Source organism: Heloderma suspectum, chromosome 3, assembly GCF_057233095.1.
Source record: "Heloderma suspectum isolate Gila_16-S chromosome 3, 16-S_ref, whole genome shotgun sequence".
Classification (NCBI taxonomy): domain Eukaryota; kingdom Metazoa; phylum Chordata; class Lepidosauria; order Squamata; family Helodermatidae; genus Heloderma; species Heloderma suspectum.
The window spans coordinates 15,315,275-15,340,462 of NC_139460.1; the positions used below are offsets into that span (position 1 = coordinate 15,315,275).

At 44.3% G+C, this 25,188-nt stretch overlaps 1 protein-coding gene across 3 annotated transcripts in view; it reads right to left on the minus strand.

Annotated features, from left to right (window-relative positions):
* The window catches only part of PICALM (phosphatidylinositol binding clathrin assembly protein), a 93,198-nt gene that overhangs the window by 40,419 nt on the left and 27,591 nt on the right, over nucleotides 1-25,188 (minus strand). For all 3 annotated transcript variants that reach the window (XM_084842517.1, XM_084842516.1, XM_084842518.1), the window contains exons 2-6: nucleotides 17,026-17,168; nucleotides 13,042-13,117; nucleotides 6,532-6,634; nucleotides 4,358-4,451; nucleotides 2,475-2,586 (exon numbers count right to left, since the gene is read on the minus strand). In XM_084842517.1, the coding sequence (XP_084698643.1) occupies nucleotides 2,475-2,586; nucleotides 4,358-4,451; nucleotides 6,532-6,634; nucleotides 13,042-13,117; nucleotides 17,026-17,168 (528 nt within the window). The remainder of the gene's footprint in view (nucleotides 1-2,474; nucleotides 2,587-4,357; nucleotides 4,452-6,531; nucleotides 6,635-13,041; nucleotides 13,118-17,025; nucleotides 17,169-25,188) is intronic.

Here is a 25,188-nt window from a genome sequence, read left to right on the forward strand (position 1 = left end):
CTGAATATGGATAATCACCTGGTTATCATTTTCAACGTTCACTAATTTTGCTTTTGTTTTGTTTTTACATTCACCAATTGTCAACATTCATTGCAATGCATTATGGTATCAGATGGATATAATCAGCAGTCTCCAACATGGTGTAGTGCAGGGGTCCCCAATAGGATGCCCACAGGGACCTCTAACAGCGCCTACAAAACTCTCTACTCCATGCCCCCTTCAAAAATGTTTTTTTAATTAAAAACGTTTAAAACAGTAGGGTTTCTGAAACTGCCACTGATCAGCTGTTCAGTGGACAGGAAGAGAAAGTAGGAGTTGCTTCCTGGCCCTACCCAGTCTTCTTCCACCCACACAGACCTTTCTCCTCTCTCTCTCTCTCAACTCCTAGCCTCTAGCTTTGTTATTTCTCTCCTGCACAATAGCTTTCCTTGCCATTTCTCTCCTTTCCCCATTCCCTAGCCTTGCTCCTTCTCTCCCACTCACCCCCTTTGTCTTGCTGTTTCTCTCCAACCCAGCCTCTATTCTCTCCCCACCACTTTACCTCACTGTTCTTCCCCCCTCCTAGCCTCTAGCCCCCTCTACCCATTTGCCTTGCTATTTCCCCCCTCCAATGCTCTAGCCTTGCTATTTCTTCCATCTTTTTGTCTCCTGTTTCTCCCTGTTCCTAGCCTCTAGCTTTGCTCCTTCTTTCACTATTTCCCCCCTTCCCTGTCCCTAGCCTTGCTTTCTCACTATTTCTTCCTCTTCCCAGCCCCTAGCTTGCTCTTTTTCTCTCTTTTCCCAACTCCTCCTCTCATTATTCTCTCTCTCTCTCTCTCGCGCACACACACACACACACACACACACACACAGCACCTTCCCAGACAGGGACTCTGATGGCGGGGAGGAGACAGAAATGCCAGGTGGGGAACGGACTGGCTGAGCCAGGAGTCAAGGTAGGGAAAACCTTTTCTTTCCTTTTGGGGCTGGGGAAAGGTGTGTGTTGGTAGCTAGGATGAGTACAGCAATCCTATGTAGGCTACTCAGAAGTAATTCCCATGAGTTCCATATAAGCTTTCATAGGATTGCAACCTGAAATGGATATTTTGTTGTGCTTCTGTGGGGTTAAATATGTGGATTGGCTTTGGAATTCAAACCCTTCCTGTACTTGTGCTCAGTTTCTTAGGTGAATTACTTGTCTTGGGTGAATTACTAGCCAGGCTCCCACAAGAGCCATCATGTAACTAGCCACATTGACTATAGTAGCCATTTTGTAGTTGTCCCTACAGCTGTTTCTCAAATTCCCAAATGTGCCCATGAGTCCAAAAAGGTTGGGGACCCTTAGTGTAGAAGAATGGGCAGAACTAAAAATAGCTTCCCCATAAAAAGACACCCCTCTATACAAACACACACACCCCTCTTTTTCAAATCCACAAGAACCATAGCGGCTTATCAAGCAATACCTTGCAGGTAGGCTTTCTACTCCCCCCCCCTTTTCTTTTTTAACTAGCCTAGCCTGGCAGCTACCAAATACAGCAGTTAGATAGGTAGGTGCACTGAAGTTAATGGCACAGCAGTAGTCAGGCCATATTGCACCAGACACTATTCTTCCTGCAGAAATTTAGTAAGTAAAGAACTTGAAAGCCCTACTGGATTGAACCAAACATCCACCTAGGACAGCATCCTGTTTCCTACGGTGACAAGACAGATGCCTCTGAGAAGCCCACAAGCAGGACACCATGGCATTAAACCTCTCTCGTCCCTTTAATAGCAGCCTGACAGGCAGAAATACCACTGGTGAGATTGAGCATTAATATATACAAAAGCATACAGCAGCCATGTTGGCTTGGGGATGCTGGAAACTGTAGTCCAACACATCTGGAGGGCACCAAATTGGGAAAGGCTGCTGTATGCAAACACCATGTACTACAGTGTTTGCCCTTCACATGGGGCTGGATCCAGACTTGGTCATGCTTGGTCACACTGAAATCAATAAGAAATCAATTATTTCAATGGGTCTACTCTATGCATGACTAAGTCTGGATCCAACCCAACGTGTATGGGATAGGTCCTATTCAAAATGATAAGGAATGCCTGGCCTCCTCAAGTCTTGAGGTTTGGCAGCGCTCCATAATCAAATGGAGAGAATCAATCCTACTAACTTAATTTATGACAATAATCCTGAAGACAGTGTGCTAAAGGTTAAATTTCTCAACAAAATTGTCCCATTCCCTAAATAAGATGTGAAGACAAAATTGTCAGCTTTGCCGTATGGCTATGTGGTAGCTGGACATGAAGAAAATTATAGTTCAAGAAAGTCACTGTTCATGCCAAAAATATTCAGGGTAAGCTTGTATTTACGCATATTTCTGTTTACATGTAAAGAAAAGCAACTCCTAAAAGGCAGTCTAAAATTGTCTTGCAGGAAGTCAAAACAAAGGTCACTGTCTTGCTTACTAAGTACAAGGAAGAGATGTAACAGAGGAAGTATTTACCCAACAGGTTAATAATCCCTTCATTATATGCTGCAAAGAGTCTAATGGCATCTTTGAAGAGAAGCATGAAGGCAGCGTTAATTACACCATTTGTAAGTTCATTGCTATTGACCTGCAGAGAACAAGAAAGGAAGTTAGCTGAACTGGAAAGCTATCTTCTGTTACAGTACTCGGGACAAAGACCCTTGGCTTTTAAGACAATGAACCTGTGACATCGGAGCCTGCTGAAATAAAAAAAGATCTCTTTGGCTTCGAGGACTCCACAGCAATTACACACGCCTAAAAATCCACACTTCAGTTGCAAAGTGCCAAGAGGGTCGAGCCACTGTGCTTTAACGTCCAACTACTGTGTTAAGTGTTGGAAAAGTTGGTACTGTCATTAGTGCTCCTATTATTTAGGTGGTTCTTTAAGTCAGTTGCTGCACTTTGTAATCTATCCTCATCAGGAGAACATGTAGCGATTATGACACAAAATGTACTAACTCAATTCTGATGTTCTGTAATTCAATTCACTATAGCAAGTGTTCCATCACCCTCTGGTGAAGGTGATGAGGAGCCCCCAGTTCCTCTCCAGCTTGGAGTTGGGGAAGGAGCAAGGATTGTCCACCACAGCTGTGCTAAGCTTCTAATGGCACAGTGCAACTATGGGGAAGATTCCTGACGCCTGGTCAAGCTTCCACTAGAGAGGAAGGCTGGGTCTTACTACTTTGGCACTCCATACCAAAAGCACCTCGAGTAGCCTGCTACCTTGCATCAGTTGGATCCAGCATTTCCTTCCAAGTTTGGATGGAAAGACTGGGGATGGACATTTGGGCGATGGACAACTGGTGCTACGAGCACCTCAGCTGCCCAGTGGCAAAGCAAGATCCAGCTCCCCTCCCCAGTTCCAAGTTTGTTGTTGGAGAGAGAAAAGCAGGAATCATCCCAGCAGGTGCTCTGGGCTTTGAAGAGTCTCCAATACTCAGTGCAATTGTAGGGACTCTATGCACCCCACCCCCTCCATTTCCAATTTTGGCTAAGGGCAATGCTATGTACACTTACTTGGGAGTGAGCCCCACTGAACACAGTGGAGATTTCTTCCAAGTAGGCACACACGAGATTCAGTTGAAAGGAAGGGGTAAAGTCTTGGCAACACAAAGTTACCAAGGCCAATCAAAATTTGTGGACCACTGCTCAATTCAGACATCATGTCAAGCCATGTTTAAGGAAGCTTAAACAGCTCTTAAGCCATGATTTGCCTGTAATATCTGGAAGCTCAAACCACAGTTTGAGTTCTAAACAATGGAAACCATGGTCTAGTGAGATGTCTAAGTTGAGCCACTAGCACTGACTGCAGTGTTGCTCAGGTGTGAGACCCTATCTTCTAGAATCTAGTAGTGGGCCTGATGCATGCCCAGATGCCACAAATACATACAACTCATACCACATGCACATTCTTACTATATGGTAATCTTACTTACCACCACCAATATAGTTTAATACCCAACAGTTTACCCACAGGCAAGCACAAAGCAGCTGAAACAAATCCAACCTTTCACTATCTATATTTTACTATCTATATCTATACTTAAGTATAACAGGATGTTTAGAAGGCATTAAGTAGTAATGATTTAAGAAAACTTGACTAGGCAGCCTCAATAAGTTGGGAATAAAAGTACAGGTTTAAGACTGTCTATTTCCCCGATTCTAAAAAGATCATTCTTTATAGCAAGTGTGTGCAACTTGTAGGCCAAAACATCTGGAGGACCACAACTCCCATCATCCCCCACCACTGGCTATGTAGAGTAGGGCTGAAGGGAATTGTAGGCCAAAGAATCTGGAGGGCCACAGATTACCCACCCCTTCTCTATGGCCATTATCCATGCAGTAACTTAAAAACTTACATTGAAATCAAGAAGTGCGTCCATCTGATTTTGTATAATTGGTACAGTTTTTAAGAGTTTCTCTGTATTCATTGTCCTCATGACTCCATCAGCTCTAAGACAAATGGAAAATAAAATAAGCATTAGCAAGTAAAACGTATCTGGCATGATCCCCTTGCCCTACAGACACAGTGCCCGCATAGATAATTCCTACATGGATCAGTAGAGTCCTGCTTTTTCCCCTCCTTCCCCCTGCAGAACATAAAATAAGGAATTAAACAAGCAGAACTATCTGGGGTGTTCAGAAGATCATGGGGGTAAAAGAAACCATTCTGGCTTTTCCCCTCTGCCTGTGCTGTGCATGTGCCCATTGTTTGCATAATTACCCATGCTGCAGTGTGGGTTGGCATGTTGGCCAAGCCTGGCCCGCAGTGCGGGCTTTGTATCCACTCTACAGCCCCTATTGCAAGTCATGGGTGGGTACGAAGCCATCTACTCCTGCCGCATGCCAGGTTCAACATGCCAACCCGTGCTGCAGCGCAGGTAACTATGCAAACAACGGGCATGTGCGCAGCACACACAAGGATGCGGGGAGAATCCACAATGGCTTTGTTTATCGCTGTTGTCGTCCGAACCCAGACTCTTTCTGCAGCCCCTGACAAAGACTATGCTTGCAGAACCAGTTTGGAGCATTAAACTACTTCCTAGGAAAGCAACTCAGAAGATAAACACTTACAAAAGTATTAGTAACCCAAGAAGGTCCAAATATGTTTATCAAAGTTTCTAAGAGTGTCGATGAAATTTAAAGGTGCAATGTGACTGCTTAAACATTTTACAAAATATAGAGAATAATTCCACTGTTCACTCTGTTTTTCAGACACTTTAATGTTTGTGCTGTCAACTTTTTGCTTCCATAAACACTGAAGTTAGAGACCTATAAAAATGTTCGAGTATAAGACATATTATATCTAAAGCAAGTCACAGGGAGATCATTTCATCAAAGGAGATACATACCAGAAATCTCTTATCATTAAATATTTTCAATATGTACACTGCCTTTATAATATCGAACAAGGGCCACATGTCTTTTTCTCTCTCGGGCACCTCTTCTGTTCCTTCCCACTGGTTACTCTCTCTCTCTGGCTTCTCTCTCTCTCTGGCTTCTCTCTCTCTCTGGCTTCTCTCTCTCTCTCTCTGTTGCCCCAAGGGTCTTTGGTGGGAAGTGGACTTCACCCCGCTCCAGCTGTTTTCCAGCAAGAAGGACTCCCCCCACCCAATACAAGTGGAGAAATTGCTCCACCCACTTGCAGAGGGGGAAAACAGCGTGGCAGGCGCCTCATCTGGCCTCACATGTGCTGCATTGGAGACCCCTGCAATACGGCACAGGGGACAGAGAAAAGAGGAGCTGAACTTCCATAGAAATACAAATATTTTAAAGACTGGTACTTGAACAAAATACCAGTCCTTAAAATATTTGCCTCCCCTCTTATCTCAGTCCACCCCAGGCATCAATATTTAAAAACGAATGAAACAAACCCATGGATTTGAAGTCAATTTTGGTTTTAAGAATTTTATATGCTAATACATTTTCAAGGATTGCCCTCCTTCCTCAACCATCATCAGTTTAAAAACCCTTGCTGCCAGCCTTCAAGTGGCCAAAAAAAATTTAAGAGTACAGAATTTGCATATCCATGTTTTGACAAAATGTGTTTTGTTGAAGCCTCATAATTCTAGAATGGTCATTTTATTTATTTATTTATTAAATTTATTAATCGCCCATCTGACTGGTCACCCAGCCACTCTGGGTGATGTACAACCCACCATAAAACAAATTAAAAATTGTCATGGCAGATATCTGGATCAGCACTACATCAATCCAGTGAACTTGCAAGATTTTTGCTTTCCCAAAAGAAAGCATGCATGCACACACACCTATCTTAAGAAAAAAACCTCCTGGAAACCAAATCATTACCTAGCAGAACACAAAGTACAGTGGTTATTTAGAGTAGTTCTAGGCTGCCTTTCAGGACAAGTCCTCTCCTGGGTGCACAGATAATCAGGCTGTAACCCTATCTGCCGGTCAATTATTTGCTTCAAGTTGCGTTTTTATATCTTCAAAAACCTGAGTATTTGGAACGTAAGTTATGAACAAGCTAGATCCTTAAATGATTGGTTCCAGCCAGGGAGATTCTTACCCTCTTTTTACTTTTGTGAAGTCAAAAGCAACTTGTCTGTAAGAAACTGCTTTTTCATTCAAATACCTGCTATACCGCCTGATAAATGTGGACATATCATACCCTAAAGAAGGGAAACATAAAACAAATTAACTCTATTTCATATTCAAATTTTATAAACATTAAAAAGATATAGTATTCAATTCAAAACATCCTCAATTGGTTGCTTTAGGTAAGCACAAAATCTCTAAATTATTGTGAGAAGCAGTTGAGACGATTAAGAGCAGAAATATCTGAGAGGTTATGGCTTGAGTTTCTAGTTCTCCCTTATTTCCCTTATCCAAACTAGAAGGTCAGATTGCTTACCTGTAACTGGAGTTCTCTGAGTGGTCATCTATGCATTCAGACATATGGGCTCTGTGCCTGTGCAGAGCCTCAATTCGGGAAACTTCTGTAGCTGAGTACATTTTGGCGGGGACCCCTCCTCCATCATCCCATTGCACACACCTCAGTGTATTTCTGCTCAATTCCTCAGTTCCAAGGAGACCACCAATTATGGCCCACTTATAGACTGAGGGCCTTGCTACCAACACCAAACATGACATTGACACTGAAGTGGGGATGGTGGGTGGGTTGTGTGAATTCACAGATGACCACTTGAAGAACTCCAGTTACAGGTAAGCAACCTGACTTTTTCCTTCGTGGTCTCTGTGCTTCACACATATGGGCGAATAACAAGCTTATGTACCAGGAGGTGGGTCGGTGTCATCACCTAAGAACCTCTGACAGCACCGTCTGGCCGAAGGAGCCGTCTCTACGAGCGTGAACGTCAAGGTGATAATGCTTGGCAAAGGTAGGAGGGGTGGACCAGGTTGCAGCCCAACAAACATCTGGTATCAGCACCACTTTCTCAAACACCACTGATGTCGCTACTGCTCTAGTCAAATGCACCATAACAAGACCAGGCAAATCCAAGCACAGTTCATTAGACAGTTTAATAGCTTGGACTACCCAAGATGTCAACTGCTGGGAGGAGACAAGAAGTCCTTTCTTAGATCCCCTATAACAGATGAACAAACACTGCGATCGACAAAATGACTCCATTCTATCTTTATAGAATGCCAAAGCCCTGTGAACATCTAAGGTGTACAGCATCTTTTCAATTGCAGATGAGGGCAAGGTGAAAAAGGCGGGAAGAATTATTTCCTGACCAAAATGAAAAGTTGAAATAACTTTAGGCAAAAAGGCAACGTCAGGACCAAGTACCACTTTGTCCCTATGAAAGCATAAGTATGGGATGTCCACTTGGAGGGCTCAGAACTCTCCAGAGCATCAGGCTGAGGTAATGGCCACTAAAAACACCACTTTCAGGGGGAGAAGACGAAAATCCTCTGTAGCAAGCAGCTCGAAAGGTTTTCTGGTAAGCACATGCAGCACTACAGACACACTCCATACAGGCACCGGAGGTTTCACTGAAGGAGCAAGATTCTGAACTCCCCTCAAAAACTGATGGACTAGAGGATGCAAAAAGACTGAGGGTCCATCATCACCACAACGGGCAGCCAAAACGACTGCTAAGTAAACTTTAAGAGATGAACCTTTAAGTTCTTGCTCATGGAGCGACAATTAAAATTTCAAAATGTCTGGTATAGTAGTGGACAGGGTCGAAGTCGTACCCACTTACTTGCATAAGACTTTCTGGTAGCTGGTTTCTTAGCTGCCTCAAGAACAGCTTGAAGCGGAGCAGTTAAGTTTATTCTATCCACCGGTGGATCCTCCACACCATGAGATGCAAGGTAAGTAAGCCTGGATGTCTCATGTTGCCCCTGTCCCTGGACACCAGGGCTGGTGTCGACAGGAGCCAAAGACAATCTCCCCTGGACCAATGCAGGAGTTTGGCAAACCAGGGCTGCCTGGGCCACCATGACACAATCAGGATGCCCTCTGCATCGTCCTTCTCCACCGTCGCTATCATCCAGGTGAGAAGAGGGAATAGTGGAAACATATAGAGGAAGCATCCACTCCAGTCCTAGCAAATGCATTGCCGAGAGACCACACACCTCTGCCCACTTGGCTGCAGAACCTGTGGCACACTGCGTGCTGTTCGGATGCGAACAAGTCCACAGAGGGATGACCCCATTGCTGAAACAAACAGTTGTGGACACTCGGATTGAGCTCCCATTCATGGGAGACTGGGAAGGAGCGACTCAGATGGTCAGTCAAGGTGTTGTCTGCACCCGCAATATGAATCGCAGTAAAGTCAATGGCCTGGGCAATACACCAATCAAAGATCCGTATCATAAGCCGAATCACCGCTATCAAGTGAGTCCCTCCTTGTCTGCTGAGGTGAAAGACAATGGACGTGTTCTCGGAAGCAATCTGGATGCGACGACCACAGATGACCATCTCGAAAGCCTTCAAGGCCTTGTCAATAGCAAGAAGCTCTAGACCACTGATGTGACTGCTTGCCTCTGTCTTTGACCATCGGCCCTGCACCTTGAGGTGCCCGTGGTGAGCACCCCAACCTAGCATTGAGGCATCTGTTGTGACTGTTAATGTTGAAGTGGGAAGCTAGAAAGGCACACTGTCCACCAGCAAAGCGAAGCCTTGACAATGGAAGGGAGCTGTAACCTGACCCTCTGTGCATCCTGCCCTAGGTTGAATGCCCTGATGAACCAGTTCTGCAACGTCCTCATGCAAAGGAGGACATAAGGGACCACTGCTGTTGTAGCCACCATCAGCCCAAGCAATTTCTGTACCATGTAGGTCTGCACAGTACAGGAAGCCTGTACATCTGTTGCAAACTTTACTAGCAATACTGCACAATCTTGAGGAAGGAACACCTGGTCCTTCAGAGAATCTATGGAGGCCCTGATACACTGGACAACTTGGGATGGCACTAAGACCAACTTCTTCATGTTCACACACAAGCCGAGGTCTTGCAGCAAATCCAATGTAAGCAGAACGACCTTCTGCAAGTGGCCCTTCAACTGGGCAACTAGAGGCCAACCGTCGATGTAGGGATAGATCTGGACCCCTTGAAGTCTAAGATGGGCGCACACCACGGCCATGCATTTCATGAAGACCCATGGAGCTGGAGTGAGTCTGAACGGCAACACCCTGAACTGGAAAGCAAGACTGTTGACTGCAAACCGGAGAAAACACTGGCTGAACTCCTCTATTGCAATATGGAAATATGCATCCTTCAGAACGATGGGTGCGAACCAATCTCCTCTCTGCATCAAGGGTAGGATCAAAGTCAGTGTAGTCATTCTGAACTTTCTGGGTGGAACGAACACATTGACCCCTCTGAGATCCAGCATCGGGCGAAGCACACCATCCTTTTTGGGCACTGCAAAATAGCAGGAATAGAAATGCTCATGCATCTCCAATGGAAGGATTGGTATGCTTGAGCCCTAAGAAAGGAGCTTGTCTACTTCTTCTAGAAGTATTGGAAATGAAGGTGCAGTTGTGATGTCTGAGAAAGGAGGAAGAACATTGAACTTGATTCTGTAACCTCGATGAATAATAGCAAGAACCCAAGAATCCGTTATTATTCTCTGCCATGCTGGAAAAAAGGCTGCAAGGCGGGAGCCAAAGGGAGGAGAGTGGTCTTGGAGGAGGCGCAGTGGAAGACAACAGTCAAAGACGTTATTTCTTTGCACAGTCCTACCTCCTACGGGAAGATTGGAAACGTGACACTGAAGCTAACTGGCGTTTCTGCTGGGAGCCTAGGTGTTGTCACACTGATTGATCCGGATGAGGTCGAGATTGGGGGAAAGCCGACTGACAGTACCAACGGTGCGGTCTAAAAGGTGGTTGAGCCTGCAACAGACCCATCTTCCTTGCCATTGTCTTGGCTTTCTGAATAGCGTCCATGTCCTTGCTGGTCTTGGAATTAAATAAACCTTTGCTGTTGAATGGAAGATCCTCAATTCGAGAATGCACCTCCTGTGTAAGGTCCGCCAACCTGAACCAGGCATGTCTGCAGAGTGCAACAGCCCTCACCATGGCTTTGGTGTCATAGTCGACTTGGTGCCTGGCAGCATTAATTTGTTGCCTCGCTACTTCATGGCCTCAGACTGAAACACCCATGCCAGTTCATGCTGATCATTGGGAAGGTAGTCACACAGGGAGCCAACCTTCTCCCACAAAAATGCTGGTACTGAGCCATAGTTGCTTGATAATTTGTAACCCATAACGTAAGGGAAGCAGAGGAGTAGATATGCCTGCCCATCAAATCCAGTCTCCTGCCTTCCTTATCCACCATAGAGGAATGAACTCGATGAGACCTGCCTTCTGACGACTCCACAAGAACCAAATGGGGTGGAGAGTAGGTGAACAAAAACCTCGTATCTTTCTCCTGGATCCTACACATGATCTCTAGCCTTTTAGAGATCGGAGTCATGGAAGACAGTGCTTTCCAGGAAAGCTGTACTGTTTGCAACAAAGTAGGAAGAAATGGGATAGTGACTGGAGTGCTAGCACAGGCATGGGGAACATGGAATACTGGATCCTTAACTCTCTCCACAGGTTGTTGAGTCTCAAGGCCAAGTGACTGGGCCATCCTAGACACCCATTCAGCAAAATGACCCATATGATCCTAAGGTGAGGATGGGTCCTGAGAGCTTACTGCGCTGTCGGGTGACAAAAGTGACAGCACAATGGATGACACTGAGGCTGAGTCAGATTGGTAATCCTCCTTAGGGTAGCAGGAAGAGCCCCTCTAAGCATCTGGTTGTCAGGATCTTGATGACTACACTCACAGAAGCAGCTTCTGCCTATCAGAAGTCTCATGAAGTGGCTGCTGAAGAGGAGGCAACAGACACCGTGGAGCAGGCATTGGCAACATTGGAGGAGGTACCCTCACAGCTGGTGGAGGCAGCATAAAGGTCTCCGTAACCAGTGGTCGTGACATAGAAGCAGATGGAGAAGCCTCCCAGTGGCGCCGATAAGCTCCTGGGTAGACATAGTGTCCATAAGGATGCTGATAATAATTCCAATCATCCCACTTGGGGTGACGATCCGGAGGAAAAGATCAGTCCGATCCGTGCTCCCAGTCGGAATGGGGAGAATGAGACCTCTCTCTATACGATATTTGTAGAAAGCCGGTGCTTCTCCACCCCTACGAGAATAGGCAGAGCAAGCTGATTGTGGGGATAATTCATCATGATTTGCGCATGCCTTGGGCCATCCCAACATACCCTCAATCCCGAGTCGGGGTCGAGTCTCTTATCTCCCCCTCCGAAATAGATGCTATCGGTGGCAGTACTGAGGTTGATACCGAAGGAGAGGAAACCACTGGAATCGGAGAATCTAGCATCAGAGGAGGAGACGGCAGCCGGACGGGCATTTTAACTGGAGAGACAATCTTTTCTGAGTCTTTCCCCTTTTTCTTTTGCACTTCGGAGGAATGAGAAGACTTCATCTTTTTTGACAATTTCTTAGCAAAAGAAACTGCCAAGCAGCACCCAGGGATAGGAGGATCACAACAGCCCGTGGCTAGAGTCAGAGCTGACTGGGAAGGTGAGATCACTGCCTTCTCCACTGCATCTTTATGAGGATGGTTATCCGCACAACCCACTCGGTGGTTGATCAGACCCCGATGCCATAGGTTGGGGGAGGGTGTCTACCACCTTCAACGCCTTCTCCCAAAGAATCACCTTCAGTCTGTCAGCGCAGTTCTTCCTTGCTTGCTAGCTAAACAACATGCAATGGTGACAAGCCTCCACAATATGACCTTCACCCAGACAGAGAGGGCATCAGGAGAGTCCGTCTGTGGGTGGAAGCTTTCCCCCACAACCAACACACTTCCAAAAAGGGTCCTTAACTGCCATACGCCCAAAGGCGCCGCGCAATCAAAGGATTGCAAAGGACTGAAATAAAGTATAACTAAAAATGAATAAACAGTAGAAGGCAGAAAAAGCTAGAAGAGGAAGGAAGAGAAAATGAGAAATCTCCTCAGCAAAGTCCAAAAACGAGAAGTCCCTTCAATTGAGTACTACCACAATGGCGGTGGATGAAGAATTGAGAGATTGAGCAGGAACCTGCTGGAGTGTGTGCAATGGGATGGTGGGGGAGGGGTTCCCACCAAAATTTCCTCAGCTACAGAAGTTTCCTGAATTGAGGCTCTGCGCAAGCACAGAGCCTGTGTGATACATAGAGACGATGAAGAAGAATGTGCACATTTACTCCATTCCCCCAACTGGGAAAGCAAACCCAGACTAGCAGGGATCAGTTTTCATGGACTAGTTTAATTGGCTTGAACATATACTAAAACAATGTCTATGCCCTCTCCTTATTAATGTTAACTCCATTATATCCTGGGGGAAAATGAATGAATTTCACTACTCAAATGTAGCCTGTTTTCCAGGATGCCATATAGAGAAGTTCAAATACTGTTTAACGTGCTAAAAGCTTTGCAGCTGAGGTAACATTACACTTCTTGAAACATTAACTTAGCTCCAAAGAAATAATCTTGCTAAAATACACCTTCTAGAATATAAGTTGCTTGAAACAAGCCAAGTTTACCTTGCAATCCACTTTTGTCCAAAAAATTGCTCAAATTAAACAACGTGTTTCTGGAAGCCAGATACTGGATAAAACGCTGAAAGGAATAAAATAATTGAATTACTTGGCCGGAATTGTAACAGTTCAATGTGCACATTCCTCATAAAGACAGGAGATAAAAGTGACCTAGGTGAGTATTCCTAGTATAACCAGGCCTACCACTCTACAGAGAATACAAAGTCCTCAGTTCAGGGCTTTTTATGAACAGCTGTTTTTAACCCCCCCTTGAAAGGATAGTGGAAGTGGAAATGCCTCCAGAGTGCAGTACTCTGCTACATTATCATCCCACGTATCGCCCTCAATCATCTCATCTTCATGCACCTACTCTGAATGAAGTAAGAACTGTTGTGGCTAAAACCATGGCCTTTACATCAATTGCTCCAAGGCTGTGGAATGATAGCCCCTGACAGTTGTGCACTTCCCCTTCCTTACTGGCTTTTCGAAGGGGCTGCAAAGCACATTCATTTCACTTTGCTTTTAGTTTGGCTGGTGTCAAGAATGGGTTAATAGAGTAGGAGCTATAAGAGCCGCTGGGGTGGTCAGGTGATGCGGCAGCCACCTGGAGGTTGATTGTTTTTAGCTGGTTCTCAGCCTGCAGCTCAAAGTCATGATTTGCCTGGCTAATTGGGAAAATAATAACAGCCATGCTTGGTGGGAAGATGCAACCTCGTTGGAGGGTGGAGTGGGGTGTCCCAGGCCTGGGTTTGGATTGGGTGCTTAGAATCTGCCTTGGGTTGCTAGGGGTGGGCAATAAAAGGAGAGCTAGAGAAGGGGCGGGTGTCTCCTCTTGGACCTGACGGTGCCAGGGTGTGCTGCTGGTCGATGGCTATCCTGGGAGGCCCATACTTTGGTATGTATAGGATAGACTAGCTAGTTCTATTGTTTTGCTTTGGTGAGTGTGTGCCTTGGTATTTGGCATTTCTGGTTTTGTTTGGAGTTTTGTGCCTTGCTTGTAATTTCCTGTACAACCTACTACCTCTCTCTGTTCCTTCCTCTTTGTTCCATTCCCCTAATAAACTTTTATCCAACTTCCAGTTGGTGTGGTGTGTCCTGAATAACTTCAGTGCTAAATACAGTGCCTGTTGGCCTGGGAGGGAGCTACTGGGTTAAATTTGGGGAAAATTGAGGCCATGTTTGGCCTGGTCTACCTTGCAGGGTTGTTGGGGTAAATACCCCAATCCTTCACAGCTGGTTTGTTGGGGTTGTTTCCTGGATTGTTCTATCTTGCTTGCTTTTAATGAATTTTATTTATTTCAATAATTACTGTATGCCACTTTGAGCTATGGAAAGGCAACTAGAAATATTTTAAATTGAGACATGGTCCCAAACCTTAGTTAATGAAACTTAGAAACCATGGTTTGCCATGATGTCTGAATTGTTATTGTTACCAGGCATCTCTCCAGAGATGTGTCAATTTATGTCGCTGAGAACAGAAAATGAAAGCTGACAACCAGCTTTAACCTGCTGCATAATTTAAACATATCTATGCTCAAACCATAGCTTGGGTTTTAAACTATGGTTAACACAAACTATGGCTTCTTGTGATGTTCAAATTCAGTCAATGCAGCCAGCTGTTTCCTTGCAACCTCTTCCCTTACACTGTGTAATTTGGAAAGAGGTGGTCTGTTTGTGTGCAGTACAACGAAGCAGCCAGGCTAGAGTTTGCTAAGGTTTCTGCTGAGTGGGCTTTGTGGAAGTGCCAAGACAAATTTTGGTAAGATCCAAAGTTTCTGAAAGGTAAGAAATCCTAAAGTTTAAATTGTCCAGTAATATGTAAATTTGTTCATGGTACATCAGTGGGTGGGTGGATCACAGAAATAAAGGCTTTTGCTTTATTTACTTGGTTTGGACAATTTGAGGGCATTTGCCATGTTGACCTGAAACACACAAGATAATCCATAGCTACTTTCATATGACAGCTTTTTAAAATCAAACCTCCCAAGTTGGTGGGCCAGCGAACAGAGATCTTTAGTCAAGAATACCAGCAGACAAGTTTGCTAGCTCAACTCAGTCCAGTAATAAATATTTCATTTGCAAATCTTCCCAGAGTGGGTGAGAAGTCTGTAAAAGCACCAGGCACATTCCAGTGCAATTTAAATCCCATTTCAACAATGAGACTTGATCATTACAACACTGATCTACTCAGAAGAGCCAATAGGATTACGTGCATTAAAGGCAAGCCAAACTGTCAACAATTTAACCACGTGGTAAATGATGCACACTTCAGATGACTCACATCAGTCCCATTCATTCCTCAACCTTGGGCAGCCCACAACTTCCTTTCCCTTCACAGATCAAACCCTCATCAATGCCAAAAACATGAAGTACACAGTATAAATAAAGCTTTTGTAATAGCATAGCATGAGGTAAGGAAGAGTTTTAAGAATATGATCCCGGATATATTTCACATGGTGATGTGGCACCATTGTTGTGCAAACATACTCAATTGTCCCTCTCCTCTGACAGGGAAGGTTATGGTTCTGTGGAAAAAGTTAGTACAGGCACCATTAGACCAATAAAATGCAAAGAAATTCTTCCTGTTCCCAGAAGATTATCCCCTGCCTTCTCCCAAGATATGGCCACATCCATGATAATGCACAACTGACCAAATATAGTAAAGTCTGAAGTACTGAACGTAAGCTTTGGTATTAAAAAGACAGATTACAGAGGGTATGCCACCTAAATGATTTCCACCATATAGGAACTGAGCCAAACATTGGGGGGGGGGGGGGAGAGGCGAACAGACGTTTTGCTCACTTGGCTTTTAAAGGACAGGCTATACTAAAAAACAGCAACACCACCTCATGGATTTATTTAAAATGAGGCTTCAGAATGCTTACCAAAATCCACAGGTCCAGGTCCACACAAATTGCTTCTGTATGCATAGCTTGAGGGCTACCACCACCCTTCTAGCCATAACTCTCACAATCTACTCAAAGGCATGTGTACACACACACACACACACACACACACACACCACCTTCTATCCCCAACAGTTTTAAGAAGGATCTATGGTAGCAGGGCTGGGAAATACCTCTTCTAAAACTTTGAAGAGTTCCTACCAGTCAGAGTAGGTAACACTGGGCTAGATGGACAAGCGGTCTGACTTCATATAAGGCAGCTTTGCATGTTCATCCATCCAACTTAAGGAAATCTTAGAAGTAGCCTCTCAAGAAACACAAGGTGTAATCCAAATAGGAAGATAAGGGAAGCCCCAGTGTGCACTGTGGAACAGGCTGGCCATGCATGCAAGATTCTTTGGATCCAAGACATTGATTTCAACTGAAGAAATCAGCTGTGAAAAAGACAGCTGCCAAGTGATTTATCTTTATTAGATTTTGAGAGCACCCACTTTATCTACAAGTGTGGTGGAAGAATGGGATAGCCTTATTCTGTGGCAACAGACAACAGTCTAGGCCAGGAATGTAAATCTTTCTAGACTGACAATTACCGTATAAATGACTACAGCTGTGCCTTATTATATATGACAGATCTTTAAGCCCATGACTGTTGTACAAACTTTTTGTAGTTTCTAATTCGTAATCAGTAAAATAGGTAATGTATAACTATTATTGTTCCCCTGGCCTCTTTCTGGTTTTTATATGGTTCAATTCTGTAGTCATAAAAAAACCCAGAAACACTAAAAAAAATACATAGTTGAAACCAGGATGTTTGTTTACTTTGAGGCTAATATCCGCAGCATCTTTAGACCAACTTACAGGCTTGTTTGTGCCATTTAAGTGGTCTTAATCTTATAATTATGCATTACACAGTACTTTGCCAAGGAACATGCATTAGTTAGGCATTCCTCTTCAACATTTATATTCGCAGGCTGTTGAAACACCAATGCAGGGCATTAATTCTCTCCAATGCAGGGCAAAACCCAAATTACACCAAGAAAGCTAATTCTCTAAAATATTAGTGATCTGCAATGTAATCAGTTACCTCATTTCCATACACCATTAGATGGTGGGTTGTGATGAGTGACTTGAATACCACCACCCAGCTACTGTTCGCTGTCCTTTCAAACAAGCTGTCCGCCAACTGTGGGATATTTACGTTCATCTCATTTGTGCACTGTATTAAATCTGCAATATAAAGAAATGCTTATTGGTATTTCTAATTAATAGCAACAGGTTCCATTCTATGGGGGAAATTTCTCCAGACTACAAACTACAGAGGGAGGGGGGGATGCAGACTGACTTTTCTAGGGCACACTTTCTGATGTGCCCTAGAACTGTGAGGCCCAGCATTAACTATGTGTACACCCTGGAATATGCCCCAGAACCCTCCACAGAATGCAGTGGTTCCATGGCATATGTTCAGGGATTCCTCTGCAGCCAAGATACCATAGAAAAGGTTCCCTGAAGAAAGCCAGTTTGGAAAAATACAAAACCGAGCACGTCTGCACAATAGGGAATTACGGCTTTAGAATGATGTAAGAACAGGAAGTCCTAAGCTACTGAAGCTTTTTGTTCAGGAAAGAGGGGAGGAGACACCAAGATTTAATAAAATTATGAACAGCATGAATAATTTCTGTTCATTACCAAACACCCTAAAATTAAATATTCAATGAAATTGATGGGTGATAGTTTCAAGAAATACACACTCTTCATACACTGCATAATCATCTTACGGAATTTATTAACATCACTCTTTAAACTTATGCCAACAAAAAAACGACATAAGGCATCCATAAAAACAATTATAAAGTACAGTAGAAGATCTACACTGACACATCAAGGACAGACAAACTGAAGTTAAGAGATTTCTTGCACAAGGTTCCACCAAGACCCTTCCCCTTAACCCCCCCCCCCCGCCGCTCAATAACAGGGCATGCCATAAAGCACAGCACTGGCCTAAGCTGCAGCTGTCCAGCCATCTTAATTTCCCTCCAGCGCTTCTGGGGCCTCATGTGATTCTACATGGTCCCCAAAGCACTCTGGGGAAAATCAAGACAGCAGGATATCTTCAGCCTGGCCCAGCACTGTGCTTCCCAGTATGCCCAGATGCCCTGGAAAAAGAAAAAAGGAAATCCCTTCTCACTGGGGCTATTTACACATAACAGCAGCAAATTGTGGGTTAATTAACCATGGATATGCTACGATGTCTGCTGGGCATGTTCCACAGCCTTTTTGAATATTTATCTCTTGATCAGGCCAATTGGGGGTTACTACATGATGCCCAAATCTAGACACTATAGGTTAATCATGGGTTAAACAACCCACACTTAACCTGCAATTAGTAGCTAGGTTAACTGTGGGTTGTTTAACACACAACTAACCAATAGACCTGGTTTACATGTAACGACAAGCCAGAGTACAGGTTGAATATGGGTTGTAGTTTAATCATGGGTTCTTTACATGAGAACCCTGCGCTATGGTATAACTATGGGTTGTTAACTACAAACAACCTGGAAGAAAACCCATGGTTTGTTGCTGGGTTGTGAACTTTGCTGGGTTGTTCATCGTTATCAAGCCATCACTGAACCACAGCGCGGTGTTCACACGTAACAACAACCCACAATTCAACAACCACCCATACTCTGGGTTGTCGTTATATGCGAACCAGATCATAGTGTCCGGATATGGATATCACATAGCGACCCCTGATCAAGGTTTGAATAGTCAAAATGGCAGTGGAATGATCCTGGCACATACTGCAGCAAATCTTGCATTCATTAAGCCATGATTTGCCACCATTCCATGAAAACCAGGTCATGGTCACTTGGTAAGCTACTGGGGGAAAGTGTGTGGAGTGACTGTGTGTGCATGAGTGTGTGAAAGTGTGTATTTATGAGTGTGTATTTGTCTGAATGGATGGTGTGTACTTTATGTATTGCATTTCTATACTTCCCAATAGCCAAAGCTCTCTGGGTAGTTTATAAAAATTTAAACCATAAAAATACAATGTAATAACGTAATATAAAACCATTAACAGACCAACATAAAACAATTTTACACAAACAATAAAAAACCGAGGACCCAATAAAAACAACCTTATCGTATGCTGTCAAATGCCTGGGAGCAGAGGAAAATCTTGACTTAGCGCCAGAAAGATGACAATGTTGGCACCAGGCAGACCTCAGTGCAGAGAGCATTCCACAATCAGGGGGCCACTACAGAGAAGGCTGCCTCCCTTGTGCCAGAGTACATATAACTCTAGCTAGGCTATCCAAGAGCAAACTATGAACCTGATCCTTTAGGGGGAATGCAGCCCCTTCCACAAGAGATAGAATAGCACACAGCCAGGCAGAAGAACCACCCACTAAAAGTACCTCTGTCTTTTCTGCATTGTATCTGAGGGTATTGGCCCTCATCCAGTCCATTACTGCACCCAAGCACCAATTCAGAACACCCACTACCTCACCGGGATTTCATGAAAAGGGGGAAAGAGTCCACATCCCTAGATAACCTCTCCCAGCAATTTCATCTCGAACAGCATGGGGTATAAAATAGAACTCTGAAACTCCATAGCGTAACTAACCAGGGACAGAGCAATAATTTCCCAGCACCACCTCCTGGAATCAGCCATCCAAGTAGGAGCAAGGCCATCTAAGTAGGAGTGAAACCAGACCTGAAGCCTTATTGAGACAGATCTAGATACTCAGTTTAATTCAAGAGTGTCTGGAATTGGCTGGCAATCACCTGTTCAAGCACTTGCTTGAGAAAGCATTACTACCAACCAGTCTATAGTTGTCTACATCTTCTGGATCCAGGCTAGGCATCTTCAGGAGTAGCCTAATTGCTGTCTCCTTTAGAAAGGCACTGCTCCCTCTCTCAAGGGCAAATTCACAGCATCCTGGACACAAACACACACATCCCTTCCTGATATAATATGTAATGAAGGACAAGGGTCAAGCACACAGCCATTCTGTGATATTGCCCATGCAAGTTTATCAAATTTCCAAAATGTGTCCACAGACCCAAAAAGGTCCGCAGACCCAAAAAGACCCTGCAGTAACCAGATAGCAGAGACTAAACCAGTGTATTAACAATCTGACCCTGTTAATGAAATAGGCACCAGCATCTGGCACCAGCTGTAGTTACTTAACTAATTTCAAGCACAGCCTCACTGTATGATGTTACCAAGAGATGGATGGTGGCAAAAATCTCTCCCCTCAAGGAAAGGATGCAACTACGATACTGGATATGACAGAAAGTTGTTTTTCTGCAAGTGTAGTACAATGCACTATGTCCGAGCACAGTTTCAAACCAAAATGGAATTTTATGCAAGCTGCTTTGTAGCACTACAAGATTTATTTATTTAAGAACATTTATATATCACTTCTCATTTGAAAAATCTGGAAGCGGTTCACAACATATTATAAAACAACACATCATTAAAACCATAACAGACTTTAGGTAAGTTGATGGTTGGGAATAAACAGGGTAAACAAGTTTTTAGTAATCATTGAAAGCACATGATGGTGCCTGACATTTCACAGAGGGGGGGTCATTCCAGAGGGAGAGCACCACCACAGAGAAGCCCCATAACTGTATTACTGCCAGATGGACTCTGCAGGGTGCAGCACACAGCAAGGCCTCACCTGAAGTTCATAGTGGTCTAAAGGATTTATATAGGGGAAGATGATCTTTCAGGTAACCTAGTCCTAAGATGTTTAGGGCTTTATGTCCATAATAATACCTTGAACTTGGCTCAGTAGCAAACTGGCAGCCAGCGTAGCTCTTTCAGCACAGGAGTTGTGTGCATGGCAAGACACAGCACTCCATTCAACATCCTTGGTGGAGTTTTCTGCTCTAACTGCATCTTCCAAACCAGCCTCAAGGGCAGCCCCACATAGAGAGCATTACAGTGGTCCATTCTAGAGGTTAACAGTGCATGGATCACAGTGGTTAAGCTACCCTGTCTAGGAACACGTACAGTCCATGTACCAGACAAAGTTGGTAAAAGGCACTCCATGACATAGAAGTCACTTGTGCTTCTAGGGGCACCCCCAAAATGCATACCTGCTTTTTCATGGGGAGTACCACCCTATGCAAAACAAGTAAACTCACTAATTCCTGGACCCAGGAACCATTTACCCACAGTGCCTCTGCCTTATTTGGATCCAGCTCACCACTGCGTCTAAGCATAACCTCATAAGATGACACTCAACTAGTGCTGCATTAGTACAACCCGTTTAGGCTGGTTGCTACTATACTGGAACAGAACAAAAAAGGGAAACCTGCAAACAGTAGTAGCTGTCCCACCAAAATTTGACTAAAAAATGTTTTTCAAAATGATTTTTTTTTTAAAGAGCCCTCTTGGTAGGCATGATTCTCAGTTTCATAGACTTGATTATACACAAGGAAGCCTCCAAGCCAAGTGCTGTGCAGCTGAAGGGAACAGAAATTTAGCCATGTTGGAGAACTTTAATGAGGATCAAAAAGCCAATGCGGATTCAATAGACTAAACAGATAGCATGCAAGTATCTCTAGTGTGCAAAACAAGTATATCTCAGACGCTCATTCATAGTGGAGTGGTTCGCATGATCATTGTGGGTTAAACAAACCATGGTGGCTTGTTTTAGCTGTAGTGTGTGGTGGGTGTTATTTACCTAATCACTTGCCCAGGCGCAGCTTACTGTGTTGTCTGAACCTGGGCAGCATGGCTTGCTTGAGGGGGAAACAATCCTCAAATAACTCAACAATACCCCTTGGGCTATTTGAGAGTTGTTTCCCCCTCCAACAAGCCATGCCACCTGGGTTTAGATGACATGATTAGACAAATGGCACCTGACATCTTCTACTGCTTAAACAAGCCACAGTGGCTTAACCCACAGTGATCGTCCAAACCAGGTCAGTGTTTCCTTTTCAACCGATTGTACTATAACAGACAAATGAGGATGATGTCCAATTCTCATGCTCCCTGTCTGCAGCAGGAGTAAATAACCAAACTGGGAGATCTTAAAATTGTTTGGACATATGGTTCTCTCTATTCTGCAATAATAACCCTTTTTCTTGTAGAGCAGGGAAGGAATCCCCTTCATGGATCACTGCCTTGTTGTGGCGAAGGGGCTTGCGTAACTCAGTGAAGCCATAAGCTATGCCGTGCAGGGCCACCCAAGACGGACAGGTCATGGCAGAGAGTTCTGACAAAATGTGGTCCACTGGAGAAGGAAATGGCAACCCACTCCAGTATTCTTGCCAAGAAAACCCCATGGAACGTATCACAAGGCTAAAAGAGATGACGCCGGAAGATGAGCCCCTCAGGTCGGAAGGTGTCCAATATGCTACTGGGGAAGAGCAGAGGGTAGTTCCAAGTAGCTCCAGAAAGAGTGAAGCGGCTGGGCCAAACCCGAAAGGACACTCAGCTGTGGATGTGTCTGGTGGTGAAAAGAAAATCTGATGCTGTAAAGAACAATATTGTTTAGGAACCTGGAATGTCAGATCAATGAATCAAGGTAAGCTGGAGGTGGTCAAACATGAGATGGCAAGATTGAACATCGACATCTTGGGAATCAGCGAACTCAGATGGACAGGCATGGGCGAATTTAATTCAGGTGACCATCATATCTACTATTGTGGGCAAGAATCCCTTAGAAGAAATGGAGTAGCACTCATAGTCAACAAAAGGGTGGGAAGAGCAGTACTGGGGTACAATCTTAAAAATGATAGAATGATCTCAGTACGAATCCAAGGCAAACCATTCAACATCACAGTAATTCAAGTCTATGCCCCAACCACTGAGGCCGAAGAAGCTGAGGTTGATCGGTTCTATGAAGACCTACAACACCTTCTAGAACTAACACCAAAAAAAGATGTCCTCTTCATCATAGGGGATTGGAATGCTAAAGTAGGAAGTCAAGAAATCACCGGGATAACAGGCAGGCATGGCCTTGGTGTACAAAATGAAGCAGGACGAAGGCTAATAGAGTTTTGCCAAGAGAACACGCTGATCATAGCAAACACTCTTTTCCAACAGCACAAGAGGCGACTCTACACATGGACGTCACCAGATGGTCAATATCGAAATCAGATTGATTATGTCCTTTGCAGCCAAAGATGGAGAAGCTCCATACAGTCAGTCAAAACAAGACCTGGAGCTGACTGTGGCTCAGATCATGAGCTGCTTCTTGCAAAATTTCGGCTTAAATTGAAGAACGTCGGGAAAACCACTAAACCGTTCAGGTATGACCTAAATCATATCCCTGATGAATATACAGTGGAGGTGAGGAATAGATTTCAGGGATTAGACCTGATAGACAGAGTGCCTGAGGAACTATGGACGGAGGTCCGTAACATTGTTCAGGAGGCAGCAACTCAATCCATCCCAAAGAAAAAGAAATGCAAGAAAGCAAAGTGGCTGTCTGATGAGGCTTGACAAGTAGCTGAGGAAAGAAGGGAAGCGAAAAGCAAGGGAGAAAGGGGAAGACATACCCAACTGAATGCAGAGTTCCAGAGAATAGCAAGGAGAGACAAGAAGGCCTTCTTAAATGAACAATGCAAAGAAATCGAGGAAAACAACAGAATGGGAAAGACTAGAGATCTCTTCAAGAAAATTGGAGATCTCAAGGGAACGTTTTGTGCAAAGACGGGCATGATAAAGGACAAAGAGGGCAGAGACCTAACAGAAGCAGATGAGATTAAGAAGAGGTGGCAAGAATACACAGAAGAACTATACAGGAAAGATCTGAATGTCCCTGATAGCCATGATAGTGCGCTCACTGAACTTGAGCCGGACATCCTCAAGAGTGAAGTCAAGTGGGCCTTAGGAAGTATTAGTAACAACAAAGCAAGCGGAGATGACAGTATTCCAGCCGAGCTATTTAAAATCCTAAAAAATGATGCTGTTAAAGTGCTGCATTCAATATGCCAACAAATCTGGAACACTCAACAGTGGCCACAAGACTGGAAAAGGTCAGTTTACATTCCAATTCCAAAGAAGGGCAACGCCAAAGAGTGTTCAAACTACCGCACCATTGCGCTCATTTCACATGCCAGCAAGGTGATGCTCAAAATCCTACAAGCTAGGCTTCAGCAGTATGCGAACCGAGAACTACCGGAAGTACAAGCTGGGTTTAGAAGAGGCAGAGGAACTAGAGATCAAATCGCCAACATTCGCTGCATCATGGAGAAAGCAAGAGAATTCCAGAAAAACGTCTATTTCTGCTTCATTGACTACGCTAAAGCCTTTGATTGTGTGGATCACAACAAATTGTGGCAAATTCTTAAAGTGATGGGAGTACCAGACCACCTTACCTGTCTCCTGAGAAACCTGTACGAGGGTCAAGAAGCTACAGTAAGAACCAGACATGGAACAACCGATTGGTTCAAAATTGGGAAAGGAGTACGACAAGGCTGCATATTGTCACCCTGCTTATTTAACTTATATGCAGAGTACATCATGAGAAATGCTGGGTTGGATGAATCAGAGGTCGGAATTAAGATTGCTGGGAGAATTATCAACAACCTCCGATATGCAGACGATACCACCCTAATGGCAGAAAGCGAAGAGGATCTCAAGAGCCTCTTGTTGAGGGTGAAAGAGGAGAGTGCAAAAGCTGGTTTGAAACTCAACATTAAAAAAACTAAGATCATGGCATCTGGCCCCATCACTTCCTGGCATATAGAAGGGGAAGAAATGGAAGCAGTGACAGATTTTACTTTCTTGGGCTCCAAGATCACCGCAGACGGTGACTGTAGCCATGAAATTCAAAGACGCTTGCTCCTTGGGAGGAAAGCTATGGCCAACCTAGACAGCATAGTAAGAAGCAGAGACATCACCTTGCCGACAAAGGTCCGTCTAATCAAAGCGATGGTTTTCCCAGTAGTAATGTATGGCTGTGAGAGCTGGACTATAAGGAAGGCTGAGTGCCGAAGAATTGATGCTTTCGAACTGTGGTGCTGGAGAAGACTCTTACGAGTCCCCTGGACTGCAAGGAGGTCAAATCAGTCCATCCTAAAGGAAATCAACCCTGAGTGCTCATTGGAAGGACAGATAATGAAGCTGAAGCTCCAATATTTTGGCCACCTAATGCGAAGAGAAAACTCCCTGGAAAAGACCCTGATGCTGGGAAAGACTGAAGGCAAAAGGAGAAGGGGACGGCAGAGGATGAGATGGCTAGATAGCATCACGGATGCAATGAATATGAACTTGAGCACG